Here is a 23,322-nt window from a genome sequence, read left to right as displayed (position 1 = left end):
AAAAAAATTACAAAATCAGTCTTTCACAGATTAATTTTATGCCACAAAAGGGAAAATTAGCTCCTTTCTGTTACAAATTTAAAAAGGTCCAGTATGTAGGATTTAGTGGCATCTAGTGGTGAGGTTGCAGATTGAAACCAACAAAATGCTCCTTGCCCGACCCGCTCCTACAGTGCCGCAAAAAACGTGAAAAAACGGTCTATGCTATTGAAGAAACAAGGGTTGTACTGATACCAGTATCGGAAATGCCTTCAATACTGCCTAAAATGCTGGAATCTGTATCTGCGAACACACATGTCTATGCACCAATCTGATACCACATACATTTTTTTATTAGAAACAGCACCCTGTTAAATCAGCAGCATGCACCCATATCTTACCCATGTTTTACTGCACAAGCAGCCAATATCCATAAACGGCAAGCTTGTGTAACTTATAATAACAATAATAGTAGTCTTTTTTTAAAGCGCAGGTATAAGATCAGTTCTATTATTGGCTCATATGCAAAGTTTAGGCATCAAAATTGGTGGCAGGAAGGAAAAAATGGTATCGGAACCTAGTACAGACCTGGTTGTGCAACATGGTGGACTCGGTGGATAAAGACCTGCTCCCCTGTAGATATAAAAGCCTCATTCTACAGTAGCAAAAACACAATGGTTCTCAGTTTCAGGTAACATACCACTAAAGGAAACAGAATTATGAATATTACATTCCATTTCTGCCAATAGACTCCCTCAAATCAATATATGTATATTATATCATTACAACTGTAGAACATTTTGAATAAAACTGAAATCTGAATGTGGTGTAGCATCAAGAAAGCAGGCAGGAAAATGTAGAGGAAAACATTCTGCACAAGGTTTGAGTTGAGTCACCATCATTCTGTGAAGTACAGTTTCATACAGGTATTTATAGTTATAATCAAATCCCTTGTGGTGAACATAAAACAACAGGTGAGAAAAGGCAACAGCCTGCAAGACAAAGAAATCTGCCACAACAAAGCAGCACACATTTTACTCTTCTTTTTGTGTTTCTTTTTTAACTTTGTTTGTTTTTCATCTGAGTTGTTTCTTGCACACTGTGAGGTTTTAATATTTAAACACAGGCCCCTTTCACACTGTGGCTGTTTCAAAGAGCGAACCTGCCCCCAACCCCTGCTTTTTTTCTTTGTTTTTTGATCTTTCTTTATAATTACCTACTTTTGAAATCTTTATTTTTTCCTGATTCTTTACTCTTTATTTTTCTTATTCTATTATCTTATCTCTTGCAATTCTTTGCAAAAGAGTGTGTGTGTGTGTGTGTGTGTGTGTGTGTGTGTGTGTGTGTGTGTGTGTGTGTGTGTGTGTGTGTGTGTGTGTGTGTGTCTGTGTGTGTCTGTGTCTGTGTGTGTCTGTGTCTGTGTCTGTGTGTGTGGGAGGATGGAGAAGAAAGACTGGAAAGTATTGGTCTTAAAGGTGTGAAAAAAACGTATGTGGTTTTCTTTACCTTGACTGGCTTCAAGAAGAATGTGCAAGAAAACCTAAAAAAAAAAAAAGACACTGTATAACAACTGCAGGCAAACACTACACACATATTTACAGGCTCATTTAATCACACACCTTAACTCTCGTCATTGAAAAGAACACATGATCCTTGAATATTCTGTAATTATGTACTGTATTTTGGTTGAATAGCACACAGACACACTTCTGACAAATAATTTATTGAAGCATATATGAGAAAAATTCACAATCTGTTACTAGTATATATGTGGATGTATGTGGTAATGGTATAATACTATAATGTGTGTCAGGCTGTTCTGTGAACACAATCTTACTGTAATATTACTACCGTCACATTACAATTTTTACAGATTAATGCTGCATCAGTCGTATGTGAGACGATCCTTTGTGTACAAATTGTGTGAGTTGACTGTGACCTCGAGCTCCAGGAACTCTGCCACCATGAAGGGTCATTTTTAAATTTCGCAGACGGACACATTTAGCACTGTAATCTCTGCAAGACAAATGTCTTTATATACATAAAAAAAAGTACCCTTGATTCCCCCAAGGCCGGGATCACACTGCAGGAGTGTCGGGCAGATTTAACCCTGATTCACCCCTGACGACAATCAGAGGAGGAATCTGGGCAGAGAGCTTGGTTGGCCCCGAAGGTTGGCCCAGATTATATGGTATTGTGAGGGGTGTACAGAACAGACCAGTCTTAAACCTCCCGAACTGCTCACAGACTTATCGTGGCTGTCCCGATAAATATCAAACGTCTCTCACAATAGTCCCTTTTAGTTAGAAAATGCGCCACATTTGCAGCCAGGTAAAGGCTGCAATCTGCCGTCTTGTCTATGTGAAACGGAGGTGTAATATTCCTCCTTTTCAAAAACGCCGCCACTGGGGTAGGCGTAAACATGTGACGTGACGTGAAGCACGAAGTTGGGCGTGAACAGTGACGAGTGATCTGGTTATTGACGATTCTCTCGGCTGTGATGGTTAGCATCTCCCGGATTTCAGCGGCTTTCCAGTTGCTCATCTTGACGTCCGCGGATGAAGTGATGAACTTTTAAATGCGCTTTTAAAATTCCCGGCTGTGGGTCGCACAACAGTGCACATCATCGACACCTCCGCCCATGTCACGCAATTGCCAGGACATCGACGACTTGGATTTACATAGCAATGGAGGTGGCAAAAAGTGTACCCTCCTAGGGGTCATGTTGGCAGACCAAAACAGACCCCCAATATACCGCAATCTGTCTAAATTTGCAGACCTAGCCGCAAAAAGGACAGCCAAATTGGTGGGTTGCTGTCCAGTATAAAAACGCTTAGTGAGAGCGATATCCTGGAGCAGCTAATGGTGTTGCCAAGCAACAGTTCACAACCCTAGCACTTCAGGCTAAGGTTAACTGCCATTCCACTGTTGACAGATATCAAAATTGACAGTGCGTGTACCTTAGTCAGCTGGCGTCATTTTACTGGAATGCAGCATAATCCAAGAAGTTGGATCACATAACATCTTTACATTGGTTACCCTTCACACAAGAGCTGATTTCAAAATCCTCCTCACAAACTATAAAGCCTTAAATGAACTGGCTCCCTCACAGATCACCAGCCTGATTTCCCCTTATACGCCATCACGTCCTTTGTGTTCCCTTTATGCCGGATACTTAACTGTTCTCCGATTCAATAAAAACTATTTTCGTGGTAGAGGCCACAGAGCTCCAATTCTCTGGAATAACCTTCACAGTCAGGAGGCAAGCTCCATTAACATTTTCAAATACATATCTATTTTCTGTTCATTACGACCTCTCCTGACTTCACCGGCTGGGAACTCAATCCTGTTAACAATACACTGTATGATCCTTGTTTTTAATTACTCACCTCAACCCATCGTCTCATTGACACTTTTACCTGTGTATTTGTGTGTATTAGTGCTTATGAATGTGCGTGCATTTTTACATGTAATATTGTATTTTGCTGTTTGACTTGTAAAGTGTACAGAGACTCTCTGGGTGATGTGCACTTTAAATAAACTGAAGTTGAAGTTGATAATGTCTCAAGGTCTTACTGAAAGGTGGTATCTGAGATACTGCTTATAACACATAATGTAGGTGGATGAACTAATCATGCAGCATGTCCCTTCTCATGTGACAACACATAGTGGTCTTGTAATGCATCATTATCTCATGTTATCTCAGTAGCATTCATGTGTTCAAGTGTCATAAATGAACTACAGCAGAGGTTGGAATCTATAAAGATCCTCAACCACTCTTCCGCTTCAAGAGCTTCTCTAGCTTCTCTAGCTTCAATGCTACACTTAAACCAAAAACCAAAAAACTGCAGTTCAGTTAAAAACAGTTACATCAAAAAATTGATAATTTAAAGGTTAATGTATTGGTTGGGGGAACAGATTTGGGGGGACGTGACCAGCAAGCCAAAGAACCTACCTGAAGCAATTTGCCATCTCTGCAAACGTATGTTACCGGCAAAGGAGTCTAACACTACCGATTTGCACGAGCATTTGTGAATACACCATCCTGCTGAGTATGCTACGCTTTTGCTGTTGTTACTGTTAATATTCTTATGATTAGCCTACGTGATAGCTATGTGATTTTTGTGGACCAAATATTTATTCTGTTTGAATAAACTTTTCCTTTACCTCACCCTCTGACATCCGCAGTCTTTCATGTGAAAAGATAAGTTCACTTAAACATTACAGCCCAAAGTTTAAGGCTACACTTTATAATAAATCAAAATAAATCTCCTTGAGATAATTTGAGCTCTTAGCTATTCTGCCAAGAGAGCTTAAATATAAAATTGTAGGTTCATGGAACTGTTTGGTTTAGTCACCGTTGTTTCTACACTGAGAGATTCAGTGTGTGTGAGTGTTTAATCTTGTAGGCTACGGCATTTTTTTCTTTCATCAGACAAGCGCTTCATCCATATGGATAAGAAATGCTGCACATCACATTTTTCTAACAGTTCTGAACTTGCCTATAGATTACATTTATTCCCAAGTCTTCACTGAGAGTGGCGGGGCTGCACTGCTCATCAGCTTGCTCAGGCAACTTGCACACAGAGCCCCACTCCCCAGACGGTCTGCCGGCATTTCTTTGCGCTGGTCGGTTCTGCTCCTCCTCGACTCCTTTCTAATCACAGTAAGAAAACCACAGATGTTGCCTTTTCCCATTTTTGGGGCTAGGTTAATTATTTATTGAGTGAAATTTTCAAGGAGGCGCACCATTAATTTAGCAAAAAAAAATGTCAAAAAGAGACCAAAATATCAGCTCCAACAGACCAACCGGCGATGGGTTGAGCCTATCACCGATAGACAATATATGCGTCCAATCGCCCAGCTTTTTTTTTTGTCTACCACTGTTTCTTCCTGAAATGAAGTCAGGCTTTGGACCATTTCTTCCTCTCTGCCATGACTCTTTCTTTTTGCAAATATATGGTAGCGTAAACGTATGAGTTTGAACATCATTGTTTTCCAATTAGCAATTATGAGAAAAAAACTCTGGCATTGATAAAAGTAATTCATAACCTAAGAGGCACATGATTCTGATGAATCTGACTCAACTGGATCTGGAACTGGTTCTTGATTCCTGTCCCCTAATTGACTTCTGTGCTCTGTCTGAACTATTGGTATGCACTTTATTTAACAATACAATTTAAAAAAAAAACCTTAATAAAGAGGCGTCCTGGTTCTAAGTGGTTATGACACATACCTCATGGCCGTGGTACGATTTCAGCCTGGAATCTTTGTTGCATGTCATTCCCCTTTCCCCCTATCCGTCCTTGTGTTTCCTGGCTGCATCGCCACTGAAACCTGCACAAAGAGGACAAGATGCCAAAAAATAGTCTTCAAAAACGTGTAATTTACAAATCTACAATATGTTTTCATTAAACTGAAAAAATCCTCTCTTCACTCCATCTGTGACCATCTGCCTTATTTTAACCGCAACTGAAACTCGGGTGATCCCAACAGTAGCTGCATGGCCTCACTGTGAGAACAACTCATCGAAACATCACTCCTCCTTGTCTTTGTCTTTGTCACTGTCAATGCCTTGATGGGAATTACTTTCATCCGACCCATGGAGATCTGGTGCTTTCCAACATTAATGTGTCTCAACATGTTTCCCTTACTTGGCATGAAAATGATCTATGTGCCACTCACAACATTTTTTTATTGAAATTAACTGAGTTGACTTATTTAACATAATTACAACATTATATCTCCACATACAGTATGTTGTAAACCACCACTAAACAAACTCCCGCTGGATCTCCCGCATGTCTTCAATGCAAGAAAAATCTGATTTGTTCGTATTGCGAGTAGTAAATTAATGTAGTCTGGTGGTTTAAACGGTCAACAAAGGTCACTTTCAAATGTCAAGTGGAGCAAGGAGGTCTTGTGACTGAACATGACAACTGTTCTGCTTCAGATGAAGACAGAGAGTTCAGTTTAGGGCCAGACTTAAAGGCCACCAGTGTTCACACTTTCAGCCACAGTCCCTGGACAACATTAGCCATTAATTTGTGGGCAAAATATAACTACATAAAAAAGAGAGAGAGAGGTGCTTGTGAAATAAGGATTTGGAGGCTAGAAAACTCCATTAAGATATTAGAACAATGTCTGTCCTGAGACATCTGACGCACTTACATTCCAGTAAAGAGAGAAAACATCTGCAGCTTTAAAATTCAATAATCCTTTAGTATGGCTTTGAAACACCAGATCCTGATCAAGTACTTATTGCATCACCGGTATCAACAGGCCAATTCCTTCAACACTCCACAGATATACAACATAATCGTGAAATTATCTTCACTATAGGACAAAATCTGATCTGTTGACCGATCAAAGCTTATTTAACTGTCCCCTGACGAGGATAAATCACAAGAGCTGGAGCTGGAGGAGGCGTCAATTTCAGGTGAATCTGGTGTTCTATAACCATCACCTTGTCCCAACTTACAACTGAAGAGAAGAAGAAAAAGAGAAGGAATCGCCAGAATAATGTCAAGGTCTTTGGGTTCACACTTTAAGCCCTTTTCTTCACACCACTGTGTTCAGAGTAATCCAATTATGGTGAGACTGTTTATACACAACAGACCAAACTCATGCAAACTCAAGGCTCATTGCTACAGTATGACTGTCCTGCACTGTTATGTAACAGAAACTCTGTTTTTGCTCATGAACACTTACAATATTGTTGTATTTTTGACAGTAGCAACAGTAGTTTGGTAAAGAGTCTGAGTAAACATGACAGTTAAAAAACGATAAGATAAAAGTCAGATAAAGAAACAAAAACAGATCATAAATAAAGTCTATCAGACAGGTGAGATAAAGGTTTCATGAGGGAACATACAGTATCTGGGTGTGTGTGGAAGTGTCTACATGTGTCCTTTTGTGTCCTTTTGTGTCCTTTTCATCTGTGCTTCCTCAGGAGTGTCTTGTGTTTCGTACAGTGTTTGTCTTCCCACAGAGAAGTGTGTATGAGTGATGTGGTAACACACACACACACACACATACACAGTGACATTATGCACCTGGCTGCAGCATGACAAAAGTTTATCAGCGAGTGAATCTAGTGTAAACCAACAACGCAGGTGTCTTATGTGTGTGTGTGTGTGTGTGTGTGTGTGTGTGTGTGAGAGAGAGAGAGAGAGAGAGAGAGAGATCATGTTTCCTGGCTGACATCAGCAGTGCTGTTCTCTACTTCAACAGTGTCTGTGTTTAATGTGGCAAAAAATATTTGATCTAAATCATATTCAAAACTTTTTTTATGACATGGCTTTGTTAATTAATCATGTTAATTGGTTTGAATATGTTTAGAATCTTTATTATTTTCTTCCAGAAAAACTGGGCTCAAAACAGAATAAACTTAAATGCTAAAATGTATCATACACTGCAAAGGCATCATGTGTGACAATGCAAAGGGCAAATCGATACTGACCTACCATATGAAAATGTCTACTCCAAACCTTTTTCACTTCCTGATTGAACAAATAAAAATCAAAGAAGTTTTAGAGAAGAATCTGGAAGAATCAAATATGAATCTTTTTCACTCTTGGAGAATTATTAAAAACACATGCTGCCATATGGCGGCCATGTCTAAATGCTCTGCTCAAGCATCACATTGGCTATGCCTCCCCCATGCGGACTAGCAGTCTATGACCTCAGTGCACCCAGGATGCTGTTGTATGCACACTGGTGCATGCTTAGGCAGAGATTGTATACATTATATGTATGACTGTTGGTAGTTTCCCATAGTTGTGTGAAATCTGATCCAAATATCCTAGTAGGATCAATTCAGGTTGGAGGTTTCTATCACAAGCAAAACTTCAGACAACTGATGACTAATTCAACGATGCATTTTTGTGTGCTTTGATGTTTTTACGTCAACTAAATTATCTTAAAACATGAACATGAGGCAGAAGGACAAACAGAGGTTGTGTGTGTGTGTGTGTGTGTGTGTGTGTGTCTGTGTGTGTGTCTGTGTGTGTCTGTGTGCGTGTGTGTGCATGCATTACAGAAGCAGGGGGAAGTCCTTCCTCTTCTATGTTTCGGGGATGCCAACCTCAGAGGAAACCCCTCCTCTGCTTGCCTCCCACGCATCCACCTACACAGTGGAAACTTCTGTCTGAAAAACACACACAGTGTTTGATGAGGCTTTCAGGTGATGTAAAGCACCTTCTGGCAGCCATATTGGAAGTCATGTGTTTGGAGGCAATTAAACAGCTGTTTGAAACATCAGCTCATCAACTCAACCATCTCATCAGAACTGAACAGACATGGCTATTGATTCAGGGTTTGTGTTGCAGCCCTGAACCTGCTGTTTGGAAAATATGCGCTTAACAAGTTTGGATGACATCTTTTTCATCTGGAGGTGGAATCTACTCATTTTTTGGACAAATAACACAGGGCAAATGTATTCACTTGTCACTATCTTATTGTATGAACCTAGATCTAAATAGACCTAGATATTTAGATCATTTACTAAACTAAAAGTACTAATACCATACAATGAAAATACTCCACTACAAGTAAAACTATAAATAACATGTAATGACAGCTGTTCTGCTGCTCCTGGAGAACCATGCATTGTGCTTCATATTACCTGTTCTGCAAGGTCTCAGAATGGTGGGGTGGTATTGATACGTGGAGTAGAAGTATAAAGTTGTACAAAATGGAAAACCCTAAGCAAAGTACAGTTACTGCAAATGTGTACTTAAGTGCAGTAATTGAGTACAAGTACTTTGTTACATTCCACCACTGCGAGGGTCTTCTGCTGATCTGTTCAACTGTACCAGATCAGTTTTGAATTACAGAGTTAAAACCACACTGCTTACTGGAAACACAACTACCTTATCAGATTTTTCACTTCCACTGAGACCATCTCTGAATGCATCTACATACAGAGAGAACACCAAGCTTTTTCAACCCTTACAACCCTGATCTTAACTTTCTGTTACCAATCCTTTGGCACAACATATCATTCTATAAGGGCGACACAAATGTGGGTACCAAATTAGAATACTTCTACAGTCTGCAACCTTCATTTTTATGAACTGATATTGAGATATCGACTGGTTTCATTTTGATCCGAAACTACAGATATACCTACATAATATGAACTTTATGTTGTTATTGACAAAAGTTATTTTGAGGAACTGAAAATGACTTTATTTCTGAGTGACACACCTTTGAGTCCTGTAAAGTTATTTCTGAGTTGATAAAGACAAATACAAAAAAAAAACTAAACATCAGCTGTCGTAACATAAGCAGCAGGACTGTGTGACTATCAGGGCACTGATTAAATAAATCCAAATATATGCTGACATCTAATGTTTGATGCGGTATCAGGCAGACACTTGTCACGTTTGAGGATGCAGAGAAAACACGATGCAACAGTGGTTGCAGCAGCGGAACAATGCAGGGCTCCCTGTGTGGGGGCAGATACACTCAGAACGGGATGTTCTCTTTAGTGAACACACACACACACACACACACACAAACACACACACACAAACAATATACACACGGTTGTACAAACACTCCTCTGAATGCACGGCATGCATTAGAGTTGAGCGGCAATACAACACACACAGCGTTCAAAGTCCTAAATGCAAATGTAATATACTGTATGCTGCACACAAGATGAACAAGAACAAGCTGTATGTGTATGTTTGTGTGTGTTTGTGTGTGTATCTGTACCTGTAGCAGTAATGAGGAACAAATGGGTCAACCAGTGCCTGCTCTAATGTGACTTATCATTTGTGAAAAGAAATTGTTTTAATTGACACCAGGCAACCATTTTTATGACCGAGCTTTTGTCTTTGCAGTTATTAATCACAAATGTCTGAGTTCAAACTTGCTGGAACTTTCGGTATCTTATATAAACACCATGACAATGTGTTATATTATTAACTTAACAATATTTCACATTTTATTATACCAGACTAAAAATCATGATGTACAATCACACACCATTTACATGTGCAGCCCAATTGCTCTATGCAATCATAGTTCAGATCTATTTGATAAGTCAAGTCTGTGGGTGATTTTAAGAACATTTACATGTTGGCAGTGCATTGTCATCACTTTCTCTGTTCATTTTAAACCTAGTTTTGTTGTTTTCATTTCATCAAGCAGCATTTTCACTTCCTCACAGTCCAGTCGCAGTCTGCTGGTAAAACATGTGTTTTGAATAGCCTTCAAATGCCTTTTTTTCTAATGTATGAAACATCAACAGACTGACACAATAACCTACTGTATGTGGCTGCACATGAGTCTACTGCCTCTTAGTGGCTACAAACACCCACTTCACCCTGATGAACCTTCATGTTGCTTGCTTGAGTGAACCCAGTCTAGAGGGCGTGAGGGCTACTAGCATGGCGAGAAGTAGATAAGTCTTTATTGACAACAGAGAGCATCTGCAGACACACTGCCAGATCTGTAATACACACACATACACAAAAAAGAAGAAGAAGAAGAAAAAAGAAGAACTGATGTGTTATCCCCATGAGGAAATTCGATTTACAGTCATACTCCTGCATACAACTGAGCACACACTTGTGGATGTCTGCAGGGGTAGACCAATTTTCAGCCTCACCGATTATCAGTGGCCGATATTCAGCATTTTACTGATTATTGCTATCAGTGTTTTTTGTGATTGCCAGTAAAAAAATTACTGGTTTTAAAATGCACTTCTCTGGCTCTGATGCAGCATCCGTTCTCTGTTTGCAGTCACCACGATGTGATCTCGTGCAATGTCCCGCACACAACACTGTCTGATTGGTTACACATCACAGGCGACGGAATAATCTGAATCTGCAACTAACTAATAACTAAAGTTATCAAGTAAATGTAGAGAAGTGGAAGTATAAAGCAGCAGAAAATGGAAATATTCGAGTAAAATACGTCAAAATTGTAGTAAGTACAGTAGTAAGATTTTTTATTCATCGGTTCCGAATATCGGTTCTCGGTCTTCTTCATCAAGATCAGTATTGGCCCTGAAAACACCATATTGGTCCACCCCTAGCAGGTAATACTATCATTTCATCTATTACGTGTTTTCTACGCAGCCAAAAGGGATGCAGGCTACATTTACATCAAAAAGTTATATTCAAGTGTAAGTGTTTTTAACTGACCACATGGGTTAGTTAATTATCTTTTAGAGAAACTGATGGTGCAGGCACAGACTGGGGTTAGAGTTGGGCTAGCATGCCACATATTATGACCCTGAGGGAGATTTTATACAGTATGATAACCATCTCATCACTTGTCATGGTATAAAGGAGTACACAATTATTGTTATTTCTCTCACTTACAAATAGATGGGTTTTTGGGTTGAACAAACCTTTAACATAGTTTCACAAAATATAATGTCCAGACAGACATCAAACTTGATATAAGCTTGAAAAATGTATGTATTTAATAACACTTATATGATATAATTCAATTCAATAGATAAGCCTTGGTCACACAGGCTAGGCTAACGTTAGCCCCCGTCACATAACATCGTAGAAAAGTTAAAACAATACTATTTTTACCCGTTCTCCAGCAGTGGGTAGCATCTTCAAGGGGAGGGTTCGTGTTTGTACACGTGTCTGTATGGCTGAGGTGATAAAATATTTGTCCGGGGCGAAACATGACGATTAAATTTGGTATTAATCTACATCCACAATCTGTAGCTACACACTACAACCGAGCTGCTAGCATGGTTGCTAATCGGTCAAGGCTGTTTTGGTGCGTTCCAGTGTATTCGGAACTCAGGAAAAAACGACCTCAGGAAACTCGGATAAGATCCGCATAGCCCGAATTTGACTATATTAACACAGATGACATCACAGCAGCATGGCGGCGCACCTAGTGAACAATTACTCTTACCTCTTCATCACCTTTTACTTCATGTAGTGTTACTTGTGAAACGTGCACTAAATACAAATTTGCATAGGTCTTTAAGAGTGTGCGTTAGGAGCCGTCTCCTCCTGGCTTTTTTAAGCGCACTCAACTGTTTAACCAGCTGCTGTGGTTGCTTGTAAAGTTGGCAGACTGGCCATTCAAACACCTGTTTGTCGCGAGCGTCCATGTTTTTCGGAGAAAATGCACTGGGACGCTTTCGGATCGGAGGTAAATGAATACTTTCCGACTTCCGACTTGCAATGGAACGCACCACTTCTCCGTGTCCGCCGACGTCACCAAAACGCTGTCTTGTTATTGGTTAATTAATCCACCAACTAATCCACAACTGCACTTGAAATTCCCAATCAAAAATAAAAGCAATGACATAAAAATAAAACAAATGAATGTATGTTCTTGTCCAGTGTCATGACTTAATCAGCACACATGAAGCACATTATCATCACTCTATCATTTAATTGTGTTTCCTGGTGATATTTTTAATGTGATTTTTAAGGTAAAAGACATTAATGGTCACTGTAAGAAACCACACAGTGTCAAAGAGGCTCTTCAACTTCAAATCAAAGACTCATTAGGCATAAGTCACTAGCACCATTTTTTTCCACAGGACTTTCGTGTTACAATCCATAATACTTCAAGCTCCAGTGTCTATAACATAGGCCTGAATAAAACACAGATTTGTTTTATAATTATTCCTAAAAGTGGCTAAATATGAGCATCAGTCCAACTTTCCAGGTATCCCCCCCAACCTGAAACTTTAAACTAGATTTGTTTAACATATCTAAACATGAATCTCTGCAAAGGATTTGTTTGTTTTTAAGGTACAGTAAGGGTTGGTAAGGTTGGATATTGTAAAGAATAGTTTGTAAATGCTGTGAGGAAATTCTTGCTCTGCTGTTCTGACATAAGTATATTGTCTCATATATGTTGGTATAGAGAAAAAAGACATATTACAGGAAAAAAAACCAACTCATGGATAAAGTTAGCAACAATTTTTTCAAGTAATCCCATAATCACTGTATGAATATCACCTGTTTTTAACAAATATTTAGAGACCAGCTCTGGTGGTGCAGGCTGAAAGTCAGTTTCCCATTGTTACAACCATAAGTAGTTCAATCTGAGGTATTAAAACGATCATTTTTTCACATTTAAAGAATCAAGCACACTTGATGAGAAATATCTGCTATACATTGTTCATGATGGTTCATAATAAATTGAGCGTACAGACACAAAAATCATCATTAAATAAAAGTTATTGTTCTTTAACATGTTCATGACACATTCAAAATAAACACATTATTCCACTTCTCATAATAGCAACCTGTTAAAATCTATAATGAATTGGTATGGACGGTATGTACATCTCATTATTGCCTGAAATTACAAAAGCATGTGAATGTTAAAGGCAACTTGCTTATATGTCTTGGTTTCCATTAAGTGACAGCCCTTTGGTTTTTAAAAATAAAATATCTACAGTAAACTACAAACAGAAAACTCTTACTGGAAAAGCAACGAGTCATTTCAACAACTTGTGTGTCTCATCGAAATGTTGCTCCTTCAAAAAAAAAAAAGGCACAGGCTCTGACAGCTTTTGTTCTTCTGGGCTCTGCTCTTATTGAGCTTGAGTGGGCTCAGTGTATTCTGTCCAAAACACATCAACAGCGTATGATGCACATCAAAAACAGCACCTTTACTAAATTATTTGTAAACCCACATACAAGCAGTGGTGCAGGGCACATCTAGCAGGTTGAGGAGTAGCACCTTGACTGGCATTGTCATATTAAGCCCTGCTGACCTGCAGTGATGTGACTGGGACTTAAATGTGTAGCTGAGTTAGACTTGGACCTCCGGCAGTGTCTGACTAACATGCCCACTGTTAGGACTACAGAGCTGAACATGAAGGACGCCCCGCTGAGGAAGAAGGTTGCTTTGTAGTTTCCCGTCATGTCTACTAACCAACCTGGAGACAAAGAAACAGAAAAGATATGTTTTACCTCAGTGGAGAAAAAAAAACACAATCCTGGATGACTGATGTATTAACTCATTGTAGCACAAAACAGGTGGACAGTGCTCTCTCTATAATAGTCACTTGCCAGGTTTCCATGCAAATGTGTCACCAATTTTAACCAAATTTGGAGAAAATCCACAAAAGAAAATATGCATGATTACTTGTTTCCATCCACTACCAAGATTATTAGGAGTTGGTTCAACAAGATATGCAGCAGGTGGTGCCAATTCTCCAGTCCACAAACCATTACACCATGACAAAAGAAGAGGGCGCAACAAGATGATACAAATTAAAGAATGCTGTGTCCAACCTTGAACAAACAATCTAGAAAACACATTGAAAATAAGACATTTCTGTTTGTTTGATTGATGGAGTGACGACTAGACTGTGTTAGGCACTGTTTTCGGTGCGGACACAGCTTCAGTCTTAATGTTAAATGTTTGCTACATCAGAACTTATTCAGAAAAGGCGTTGCCATCTCCTATTTAGTGCATTTGCACTTCTGAAAAAGGCAAAAACCACTTCAAGCGAGTGTAAAAACATCATATTTTGCTGTTTCTGTCAACCTTTACTAATGCGATACTTTAAGATGTCCATAAGATATGTGGATGGAAACATGACCACTGACAATTTTATCCTTTTCAACACACAGTACATAATTTCTGCTGCTAGTGGTCTCCTTAGTAGAGACTCTAGTACCCATTTTCGACCAAGTTGATTCAGGTGCTGGTTCGGAGCCAGTGCATACTTTGGAACCAGTTCTTGTGTGTCTCGTGTTTCGACAGTATAAGCACTGGCTCCAGACCGGCACCGACACTTTGCTGGTCTGGAGCAAAGAGCCCATACGTCAGGTACTGCATCGTTACCTTGAAATAACTTGTGGATTTCTCTGGGTTTGAACATTGTTGGAAAGATTTCATGTAAGTGCACAACTCTACAAAATATATAATATTTTATTTACTATTTTAATGCAGAATTGTCACATATTATATCTTTCAGTAAAGACAAAGATTGCGAGTTCCATTTGGTCAAGATTTTGAGAAAAATTAGCAATCTGAACACTGTTCTCCCTTGTTTATGTCAGGATCTCAAAATTAATATCAACATGATACCCACATAAATTTTTCAGCAGTTGCAATATCAACTCCTGAACACTTACCGCCAATTGGTGGGCTGATCAGGTAGGGGATACCATGCAGGAAGTAGACCACACCCAAAGCAGAGGTCAGGTAAGTGGAGCCCACGACATCGGACGTCACCACTGGGATGAGCGCTACGTACGCTCCGTCAAAGTACCCATAGAGCACAGAAAATGGGACCAGGAGGGAGAAGGAGTGAAGGAGGGGGATGAACATACAGCAGAGGCCCTCCATGCATATCGCCAGCATGTAGCTGAGCATGCGATACTTCTTCAGACACCTAGAGGGGAGGAGATCTATCAGTATAGGGTTTTAATTAAAGATTATTTCAAACAAAAAGACACCTCCATCGTCTACTTACTTCCTGTCTGTGATCCATCCGAAGGTGATGTTACCCACAATGCTGGTAACTCCAAATATGGACATGAGGAAGGCGGCCTGCTGGTGTGGCACCCCCACACTGAGCGCGTAAGGAACCAGGTAAACGACTGGAGCGCTGCAGCCATACGCCATGAACAGGATGGACACGGACAGAATCACGAAGTCAGGTAACATGAGAAATCCAAACTCCTCCTTGGACTTGAGACAAAAACAGCCTCTGGATGAAGCTTTTGGAGGCTCTGGAGGGCTAACAGTTTTATCTACATGATAGGCATCTGTTGGTTTGGCTTCAGTGCATCCTGAGTCTGTTATCTTTGCATTCATGTCTGCTGCCTTGTTGTTCAAGTTCATGCTTTCCACCAATTTCAAGTCTTGATTTATGCTACCATCTTCTAGCTCAGGATCTGAGAGTTCAGTGTCCCCGAGCATTCTCATTGTTAGCTTGTTGCTAAATAAAATGCATTCAGCTATCTTCTGATCGGGCAGGCTCGGGCTCGACAGCAGCGCTATGTTCCCCTGACCTAGTTTGTTGTTGTCAAGTCCAAACTTTTTGAGCGCTCCGTTGGCGATGAGTAGCCCTTGAGTTTCCTTGAGGTGGTTTATTCCGAGCTGCTTTGGCTCCACTTGGCTGCAATCATCATATAATTGTTCGGTTTCTTTGGAATCCAGAGCTGTCGTCATGCAGTCTTTCTCCAGGTTCGCCATATTGTTCTCCCATATCCTTCAAACAGAGTAGAACAGATTAGAAGAAAATATATTGAATTGCATCCAAAAAATTCAATTGGGTTTATATTGGTTCTTAAAGGATTAGTTCAAGATTTGGGGACATATGCTTATTTACTTTCTGGTGAGAGTGACATGACAAGATTGATACATTATGTCTGTGCATTAGTGCCAGGACACAGCTATCTTAGATTAACATGAAGACTGGAAATAGACAGCCTTGATTTTAGCTGCAAATCGGTGCACATATGATTTGGACTGCTTGGAATGAATAACTTCCATGTCATGTCTTGCATCTTGATCTTGCAATGTGTGACACCCTGTCGCTGATCAGTCATGTAGAGTGTAAACCACAATGACTGCAAGACGCCCGATTACAAGACAAGAGATTGTGTTGTGGTTTTACAGGCTGTGTGCTGGACTCTTTCTAAGCCAGGGGCGGTGACTTCCTGGAGTCTTCGCTTGTTGCCTATTGGTGATGACAGGACTTTAAGTCACTGCTTCCTGCAAAACCTCATATTGTTATTTGTATTTGTCAATTAGACAAATGCCATCTAATGTGTTTAGATGCACTTTCTGCTATGTGAGAGCAGCAAACACTGAGGACAGCGTGCAGGATCCTTCAGGACCCCTCCCACGCTCTGTTCCCAGCATTTGAGTGGCTCCCCTCAGGACGCTGGCTCTGCTGCCCGGGCTGCAGGACACAGAGGAGGAGAGCAACCTTTGTTCCCAAGGCTGTTCAGCTCCTAAACTCCCAGCCACTCCTGCAACAATTTAAAACTTTCTGTTTTTTTCGCAGTAAATCTAAAGGACCTACCTTTCCCTTCGTCTTGGTTCCAGTGGCCTCATCAGAGCACCACAGACACACAGGTTGGAAACAAATCCCCCCAGGATGAGCAGAGCTCCCCTCCAGGAGTAATTCTCTATCAGCAGCTGGACTGCCGGAGCCAGGATGAAGGTCCCAATGCCACTTCCTGAAGATGAGGTGAAATTGGGTTTCAGGGGATGAAATGACTTTACAGAAAAAGAAAGAGATGGGAAAGTAAAGTATGAATGACAAGGAAAAAAAGCAACAGGTAAGTAAAGATTTCAATACCAGACAGGGCGATGCCATAGGCCAGAGCTTTCCTCTCATTGAAGTACCTCCCAACCATCGCTAAGGCTGGTGTGTAGCTGAGAGAAAAGCCAAGACCTGCAGAGGATGGATAGAGGGGTTTGGAGTTTGGCAAAAACCTGCCAAATGTTGCCAAATCTGAACCAATCTGACACACCCTGTTATACAACATACAGTACATATGATTTGAAAAAAAAACACACGCATTATACTACATTGTTATAGGCTTGCAGAAATCTACATTGCTAACATTTATTCTGGCGACTGGGTTGCCCTGATACTCAATTTTAGACTGTAGCACTGGTCACACTGTATGTTTGTCATTGGTCAAGTCACCGTCTGCTTTGGAAGTGAAATATTTGGATTACAGTGCCATGGAGTGGCCATTTATAATGGGCTGCGAGGTGCTCGTTTACCTGTGAGGATGCCCATGCAGATGTAGAGATGTTCCAGACTGGAAGCGAAGGAGCCGAGGACCAGACCAGCAGAAGACAGCAGACCTCCAAGGATCACTGTAGCTCTGCAGGAGAGACGGTTCCCGAGGAAACCCCCCAGAGGAGCTGGAAACACAGTTGGTGTGGATAGCTCTTATCTTACTCAATGATTGCTGAGCAGTTGCCTATATTTCTAACATGTTTAAAAACTTGACTGCTACATCTGGAGGTGGAGGAGATGTTGGTGAACTTACAGGTGAGAAGGTTGGCAAGCCAGTGACTGCAGTTCAAGACTGTGTTTCAACACTTGAAAGCATGAAACCACATGATATTTAAGCCAAAACATTATCTTTTCCTAACCCGAACCAGCCTACCATAACTTTTTTTGTGCCTGAACCAAACCAGACCATAACCAGAAGCATTGTCACCAGATAAAATAAAAAATTGAACATGACGAAACGGGGGGACCTTGCATGTCACTTCCTGAATCTCTACCAAAAAGTTAAATGGGATCCTTAAGAAATACCAGTAAGTTTTGCCATGATCTGGCTTTAGATGCTGGGACTGAGGGTCTTACCACAGAGCATAGTGATGGAGTCGATGAGACTGTGGATCCAGGCGGTGGTGGAATAATCCTTCTCAAAGTGCAGCTGGAACTCCACAAAGAACATGGAGACACATCTGAAGGCACAGACAGGGGGAGGTTGGATTTAGTGCTTTTTTATTAGTCTGCACAAATGTCATATTGATAAATGCAGCTAAAGGATTTAAATCCTTTCATAAAAGCTTTTATATTTGCTGTTGAAATGCCGTCACTGTCTGGAGGACCTTTCTTTGAAAAAGTCCTCTGCCTCACAAAACATAATTCATTTTCCAGTTTGCTCAACACAACACAGTTAAAGAGTAGATTCAGATCTGGAAAATTAGCATAATATGACCTCTATAATTGTTGGGGCACAATAGCAAGAGAGGACTCCCGGCCTGATGCAATAATTATTGGATGACTTACACTAACTTAATAATGTAATAAAAATGTAGATTAAAAAAAATAAATAAAAACACTGGAGGATAAAATAAAGTTAAAACTGTGAAATGGCAAGATTGGAATGATAAAACCAGGCAACTTACAATTTTCTATCAATAAAGTTTTAGAAGGAAAGATGGTAATGATGTAACCTATCTAAATAGGCAGAGTGTGCAAGGTCTATCCGTTGTCAGCATGTCAGAGATTGTAAGGTGAACGGGTTTGTAAGTTTATGGCCATCGATTGACAGGCGATTATATCCACCTGTCTGACAGCTCTGTCCTTCTTGAGCAATTTTTATGACTCTTATTGTCTATTATGTAACCTCAGAGAGAACTCACAGGTCTCGTGGCATCTGAGCGGAGAAGATCAAATAAACATTTCTGAAGATGAGGCAAGAGGGGCAAAATGTCTTTTTTTTACTAACTACACTGGTCCAACAAACATTGATTTGATCCCTTTTACAACGAAATGTTTTTACAAGATATTCCTTTATCAAACAAGAAATACACTAAAGATATAATATGTAAGAATTCTGCATTAAAGGAGACATATTATGCTTTTTCATTCCCACAGGAGATCCTCTCTTCCACAGGAAACACCTCGTCAGCAGTCCCGCCTTTAATCCCGTGACTGCGTAACATCACACTGTCATCACACATTTATAGTGGCTAGTTAGGCTCGTAAGAATGAATTTGGCATGGCTTTTCTGTTGGCTGCACAGACCAGCACATTTTAAATTATGGACCACGGCATTTTAATATTTGTAAATGTGAAACAGGAGGAAAAAACAGGATATTTGTACCGAGAGGGCCAGTGCAAAGCTAAGAGCTGAATATTTCTTCATCTACTCCCATCTGAGGATGTCAAGACTCAGCGGATTAACTTTACTTTTGATAGCAATGTGAGGTTTAGAATCTGAGAATAGATCGATACTGGCTGTCTCTGAACCGACTTCAAACCTGGAAGCAGTAAGTTTTTACATGTTTTATGTTGCTTTACTGTTTATTTTGTAGGTCAGCCTGTTGAATCAGGTGTTAGCATGTTGCTCAACTAATGTAGCTACTCCCAGTCTGGGTTGATGTTGGACTAATGATGTAAAGCTGAAAGACAGTCGAGAAAGTGTGTGAACGTTAAGCTTCCTTTAAAGCCAACTAAATAAAGAATTATAGGTTTGATGCCGGTTATTGTTTTTTTTATGTTGCTTTTGTGTCTGGTAACATTACTGTAATGCTAGCTCAGCTAGCGTTAGCTTTGTTATTATAAGAAGCCTGCTGGGATCCTCACCAGTATAGTGTGTGTATGTGTGTTGCTGCTGGTTGTAAAAATACTTGACAGACATGCCTCACAGATAATGATATAGGTATGTGTGGAAAAAGTACTAATTAGCACCCAGCAGCTAGCTTGCTAACACCATACACAAGTTTATGATTTAGAAGCAGTTCTGGTTGTGATTTTCACAGTAGAGGTGAAGCTAACTGGAAGCTACATACACCAACACAACATTACTGTACATAAACACCCAACATTAGAGGTCAGATCTGCAGATCATTGCTGCAGTCAGGTTGATAAACAGGAGTGAAGAAGAAACCACTTTTAATCCCAGATTGTAAAAATTAATCTCTGAGCTCTCCCCTGGTCAGTAAATGGATCAGAATCAGAGAAGATTCTGATGCGTTTTGTTCTACAACAACATAAAATACGCCAAAAAATAACCCACATTTGAAATATTGAGCATTTACATGTCTTAAAGAAGGCGGTTGCTAAAAAGTGTCTAAATGAGACTACAGAAGTTGTCGGAGACATTAAACGCCATCACACTAAACACGGAGTCTCATCTACTCACTAGTCCATCTTTACAGGCCGACTTGAGTTGCAAACTATTTTAACTCAAACTTTACAACTTACAGATTAGCTTGTAGCCTAACATTATCTTTTTACTTCTGCCAATTTCATTCATGCTTCAAAAATCACAAAAGTGGTGTTCATTGTTGATGATTATCTTGCTGAACAAAACGTGTAAGTATCATAAAGTTGTGTTCGCCACTGAGTTTATTTTCGTATATAATCCAAAAGTCCCATAGGCTATTTGTAGTTGTGGAGGAAATCTGCTGACTGCGCAAAGTTGGAAAATGGAAACACCTCAGCAGGATTCAAAGTCTTAGTGGAAAAAACTAAAATATTGCCGATGAATTAGGCTCGTGGCTTAAACAATGTGAGCTGAGAGGAAATGGAGTCTTGCCAAGTAATAACATAGAGATGTTAATTACCAAAGCTGTGAACATAAAGCCTTGTTGAAAGCAGCTATAAATGTCTCTGTTCACAGTCATGTCAGGTCAGGTTCAGAAACACTATACACTGAATGATGCAATCTCACTGTCTGATGTTGTTATTGAAGTTTGCAGTGTTCTTACAGAAATAGCTACTCTTATCACATGTTGGCCGTTGTACTTTGTGAGGTTAAAGAGTTTCAAACTTACAGAGTGACGACCTTTTGGTTCACTCTCTCTCTCTCTCTCACACACACACACACACATACACACACACACACACACACACACACATAATCTCACCTGGTCACTGCCCGGATGCAGATGGAGGCGAGGAAACAGCCAGCAACGATCATCCAACCCCAGCCTCCCTCCGGTGGGGTCGAGACCCCCTCTGCCCCTCTGCCTCCCTTCAGCTTCTCCTTCTCGGTGACCGCCATTGCTCCAGCCAATCACAAGCTCCCTCTGTTAGGGATGCTGGAAGTCAAAAATCCAGTTCTTCTTCTGTCTCTAATTGTACAACATGTTTTCACTCCCTGGGCTTGCTGAAAGATCTTCAGGAAACTCAAAGGACCTCTTCTTTGTGTTTCCTCCTTCTTCCTCCTCTTGCTCGGTCACTGAGAAAACAGACATCATATAGAGTTAAAACTCCTTTCCTGTGTATTCATTTACTTTATATGTATCTATATTATATTTAGATTGCATTTTTTTTTACATGTTTTGTTGAGCTTTTAATCTAGCCCACAATAAGTGCTGTTAGCTCCTCAGTACACTATAAATAAAACTTGTCAAGTAACAGTTGGTGGAGCAGATCACAGCGGGGTTCACCCTGAGCTAGTAACCAGTTCATCAGGTTTCTGCAAACATACTTCTCCACTTGCAGGTTGTAGCGTGACGTATACGCACTCTACAAACTGCACATCCTTTTGCCTTCAGTGGCAGCTCTGCAGTATACGTCTATAGTTGTTTCAACGTAGTTAAAATACTCCACATTTTACAGTTTGCTTTGCCTTTATTATTAACATTTTTGTTTTTAACTAGCAAAGATAGCCTGTACTTTTGGTTAAAGGATAAGTTCATCAAAAAATGTAAATTCAGCTTCTCACCACCGTGCTGACAGGAAGTCGGGGGAAGTTAAATAATCCACAAAACATTTCTGGAGCTTCACAGCAAAACAGCGTTGCAGCATTCTCCTAAACAACTGAAGTAGATGGGGACTTATTTAAAACATTAAAAAAAACTTTTTTATATAAAATGGCTCAATTCAGCTCGTCTGGCGTAATCCAAGTTGCTGGAAGCCCGAGATCCCTAACTGATTAAAAAGACATTATTTAAACCCTTATAAAAACCAACATTTCCACCGTAGCTGCTAAGCTAAAAGCATTGGCACGCACCTCATCACAAGCTAGACCGTGCGTCAAGGCTGTAAATAACGTAATTTCAAATCAATCTGCCGAATGAGCTGTGTGGAGCCTTTTTATGTTTTTTCAGTTGTTTTTATACTACTACAACTGCTACTATAAATCAAGTCCCCATTTACTTCAGTTGTTTAGGAGAATGCTGCAGCGCTGTTTTGCTGTGAAGCTCCAGTAATGTTTTGTGGACAACGAAATTTAACCCGACTTTTCATCAGCATGGGGGTGAGTAGATAATGACTGAATTTTCTTTGTTGGGTAAACTTATACTTTAAAACATACCTTTATTACAAAACACTAAAAGCACGAGGATCAGGAGTCAGAGGTAGCACCCTGGAGCTGTGGAAATGTTAACTAATCAAACAACGTCCTGTTTGTTTGCATCTAATTGTCACACCCCGAGGCTACCTGACGTCTGTTTAATGCATCTCAAGGGCTTGTTAGTGCAAACCAGCAGCAGTCAAGCAGTGGGTGTTTCCATTTGAAAAGCTCAAGGCTTCACACCAGCTGTGCTGCTTCTTTGCATTTCAGGTTCTTGATCTGGATTGGGCCATTATAGAAACCTAATCAGGAGAAAGCCTGAAGAATCCTGACAAACAAGTTGTGTTGATGAGAAGGTGAGAAAGTGCAGAGGCTTCAGTTACAGGGCAGCAAACCTTCAATTAGAATAAAGCAATAAAAGAAACACTGAAAAACGTATTTACAACTTTAAAAGAGAGTAACTATGAAGAACAATCATCTGTGTGCTGCTGAAACTCACTGAACCCGTCCAAAGGTTTCTGGCAGCGTCTTTTTGCTTTGTCATCTGTTGCTCAAACAAAAACCAGTTATCTCTACAATCGTACAGGTTGTAAAGTTTGCATTTGTGTGTGTGTGTTATTTGACAGCACGTTTGCGTCACCAA

At 40.2% G+C, this 23,322-nt stretch overlaps 1 protein-coding gene and 1 long non-coding RNA gene across 2 annotated transcripts; both read right to left on the bottom strand.

The window, feature by feature from the left end:
• Window positions 1–473: 473 nt before the first annotated feature.
• On the bottom strand, window positions 474–11,664 carry LOC141009129 (uncharacterized). The gene is made up of 5 exons (XR_012180124.1): window positions 11,541–11,664; window positions 8,019–8,128; window positions 5,216–5,316; window positions 1,486–1,519; window positions 474–634 (listed from the first exon to the last, which is right to left on the bottom strand). It is a non-coding gene; the product is annotated as an uncharacterized lncRNA (long non-coding RNA).
• A 682-nt stretch (window positions 11,665–12,346) lies between these two features.
• LOC141009400 (monocarboxylate transporter 12-B-like) lies at window positions 12,347–21,612 on the bottom strand. Its single transcript, XM_073482014.1, has 8 exons — window positions 21,307–21,612; window positions 18,287–18,390; window positions 17,692–17,835; window positions 17,258–17,353; window positions 16,979–17,135; window positions 15,419–16,159; window positions 15,078–15,337; window positions 12,347–13,870 (listed from the first exon to the last, which is right to left on the bottom strand). Exons 1-8 carry the CDS (start codon window positions 21,441–21,443, stop codon window positions 13,686–13,688), a joined length of 1,824 nt encoding a protein of 607 aa, XP_073338115.1. The 5' UTR covers window positions 21,444–21,612; the 3' UTR covers window positions 12,347–13,685.
• Between the last annotated feature and the right edge of the window lie 1,710 nt (window positions 21,613–23,322).

The sequence above is a fragment of the Pagrus major genome, chromosome 15 (genome assembly GCF_040436345.1).
Source record: "Pagrus major chromosome 15, Pma_NU_1.0".
In the NCBI taxonomy this organism is placed as follows: Eukaryota; Metazoa; Chordata; class Actinopteri; order Spariformes; family Sparidae; genus Pagrus; species Pagrus major.
The sequence above is the reverse complement of the archived record's forward strand: the minus strand, read 5'-3'. Positions and strand labels throughout refer to the sequence as shown.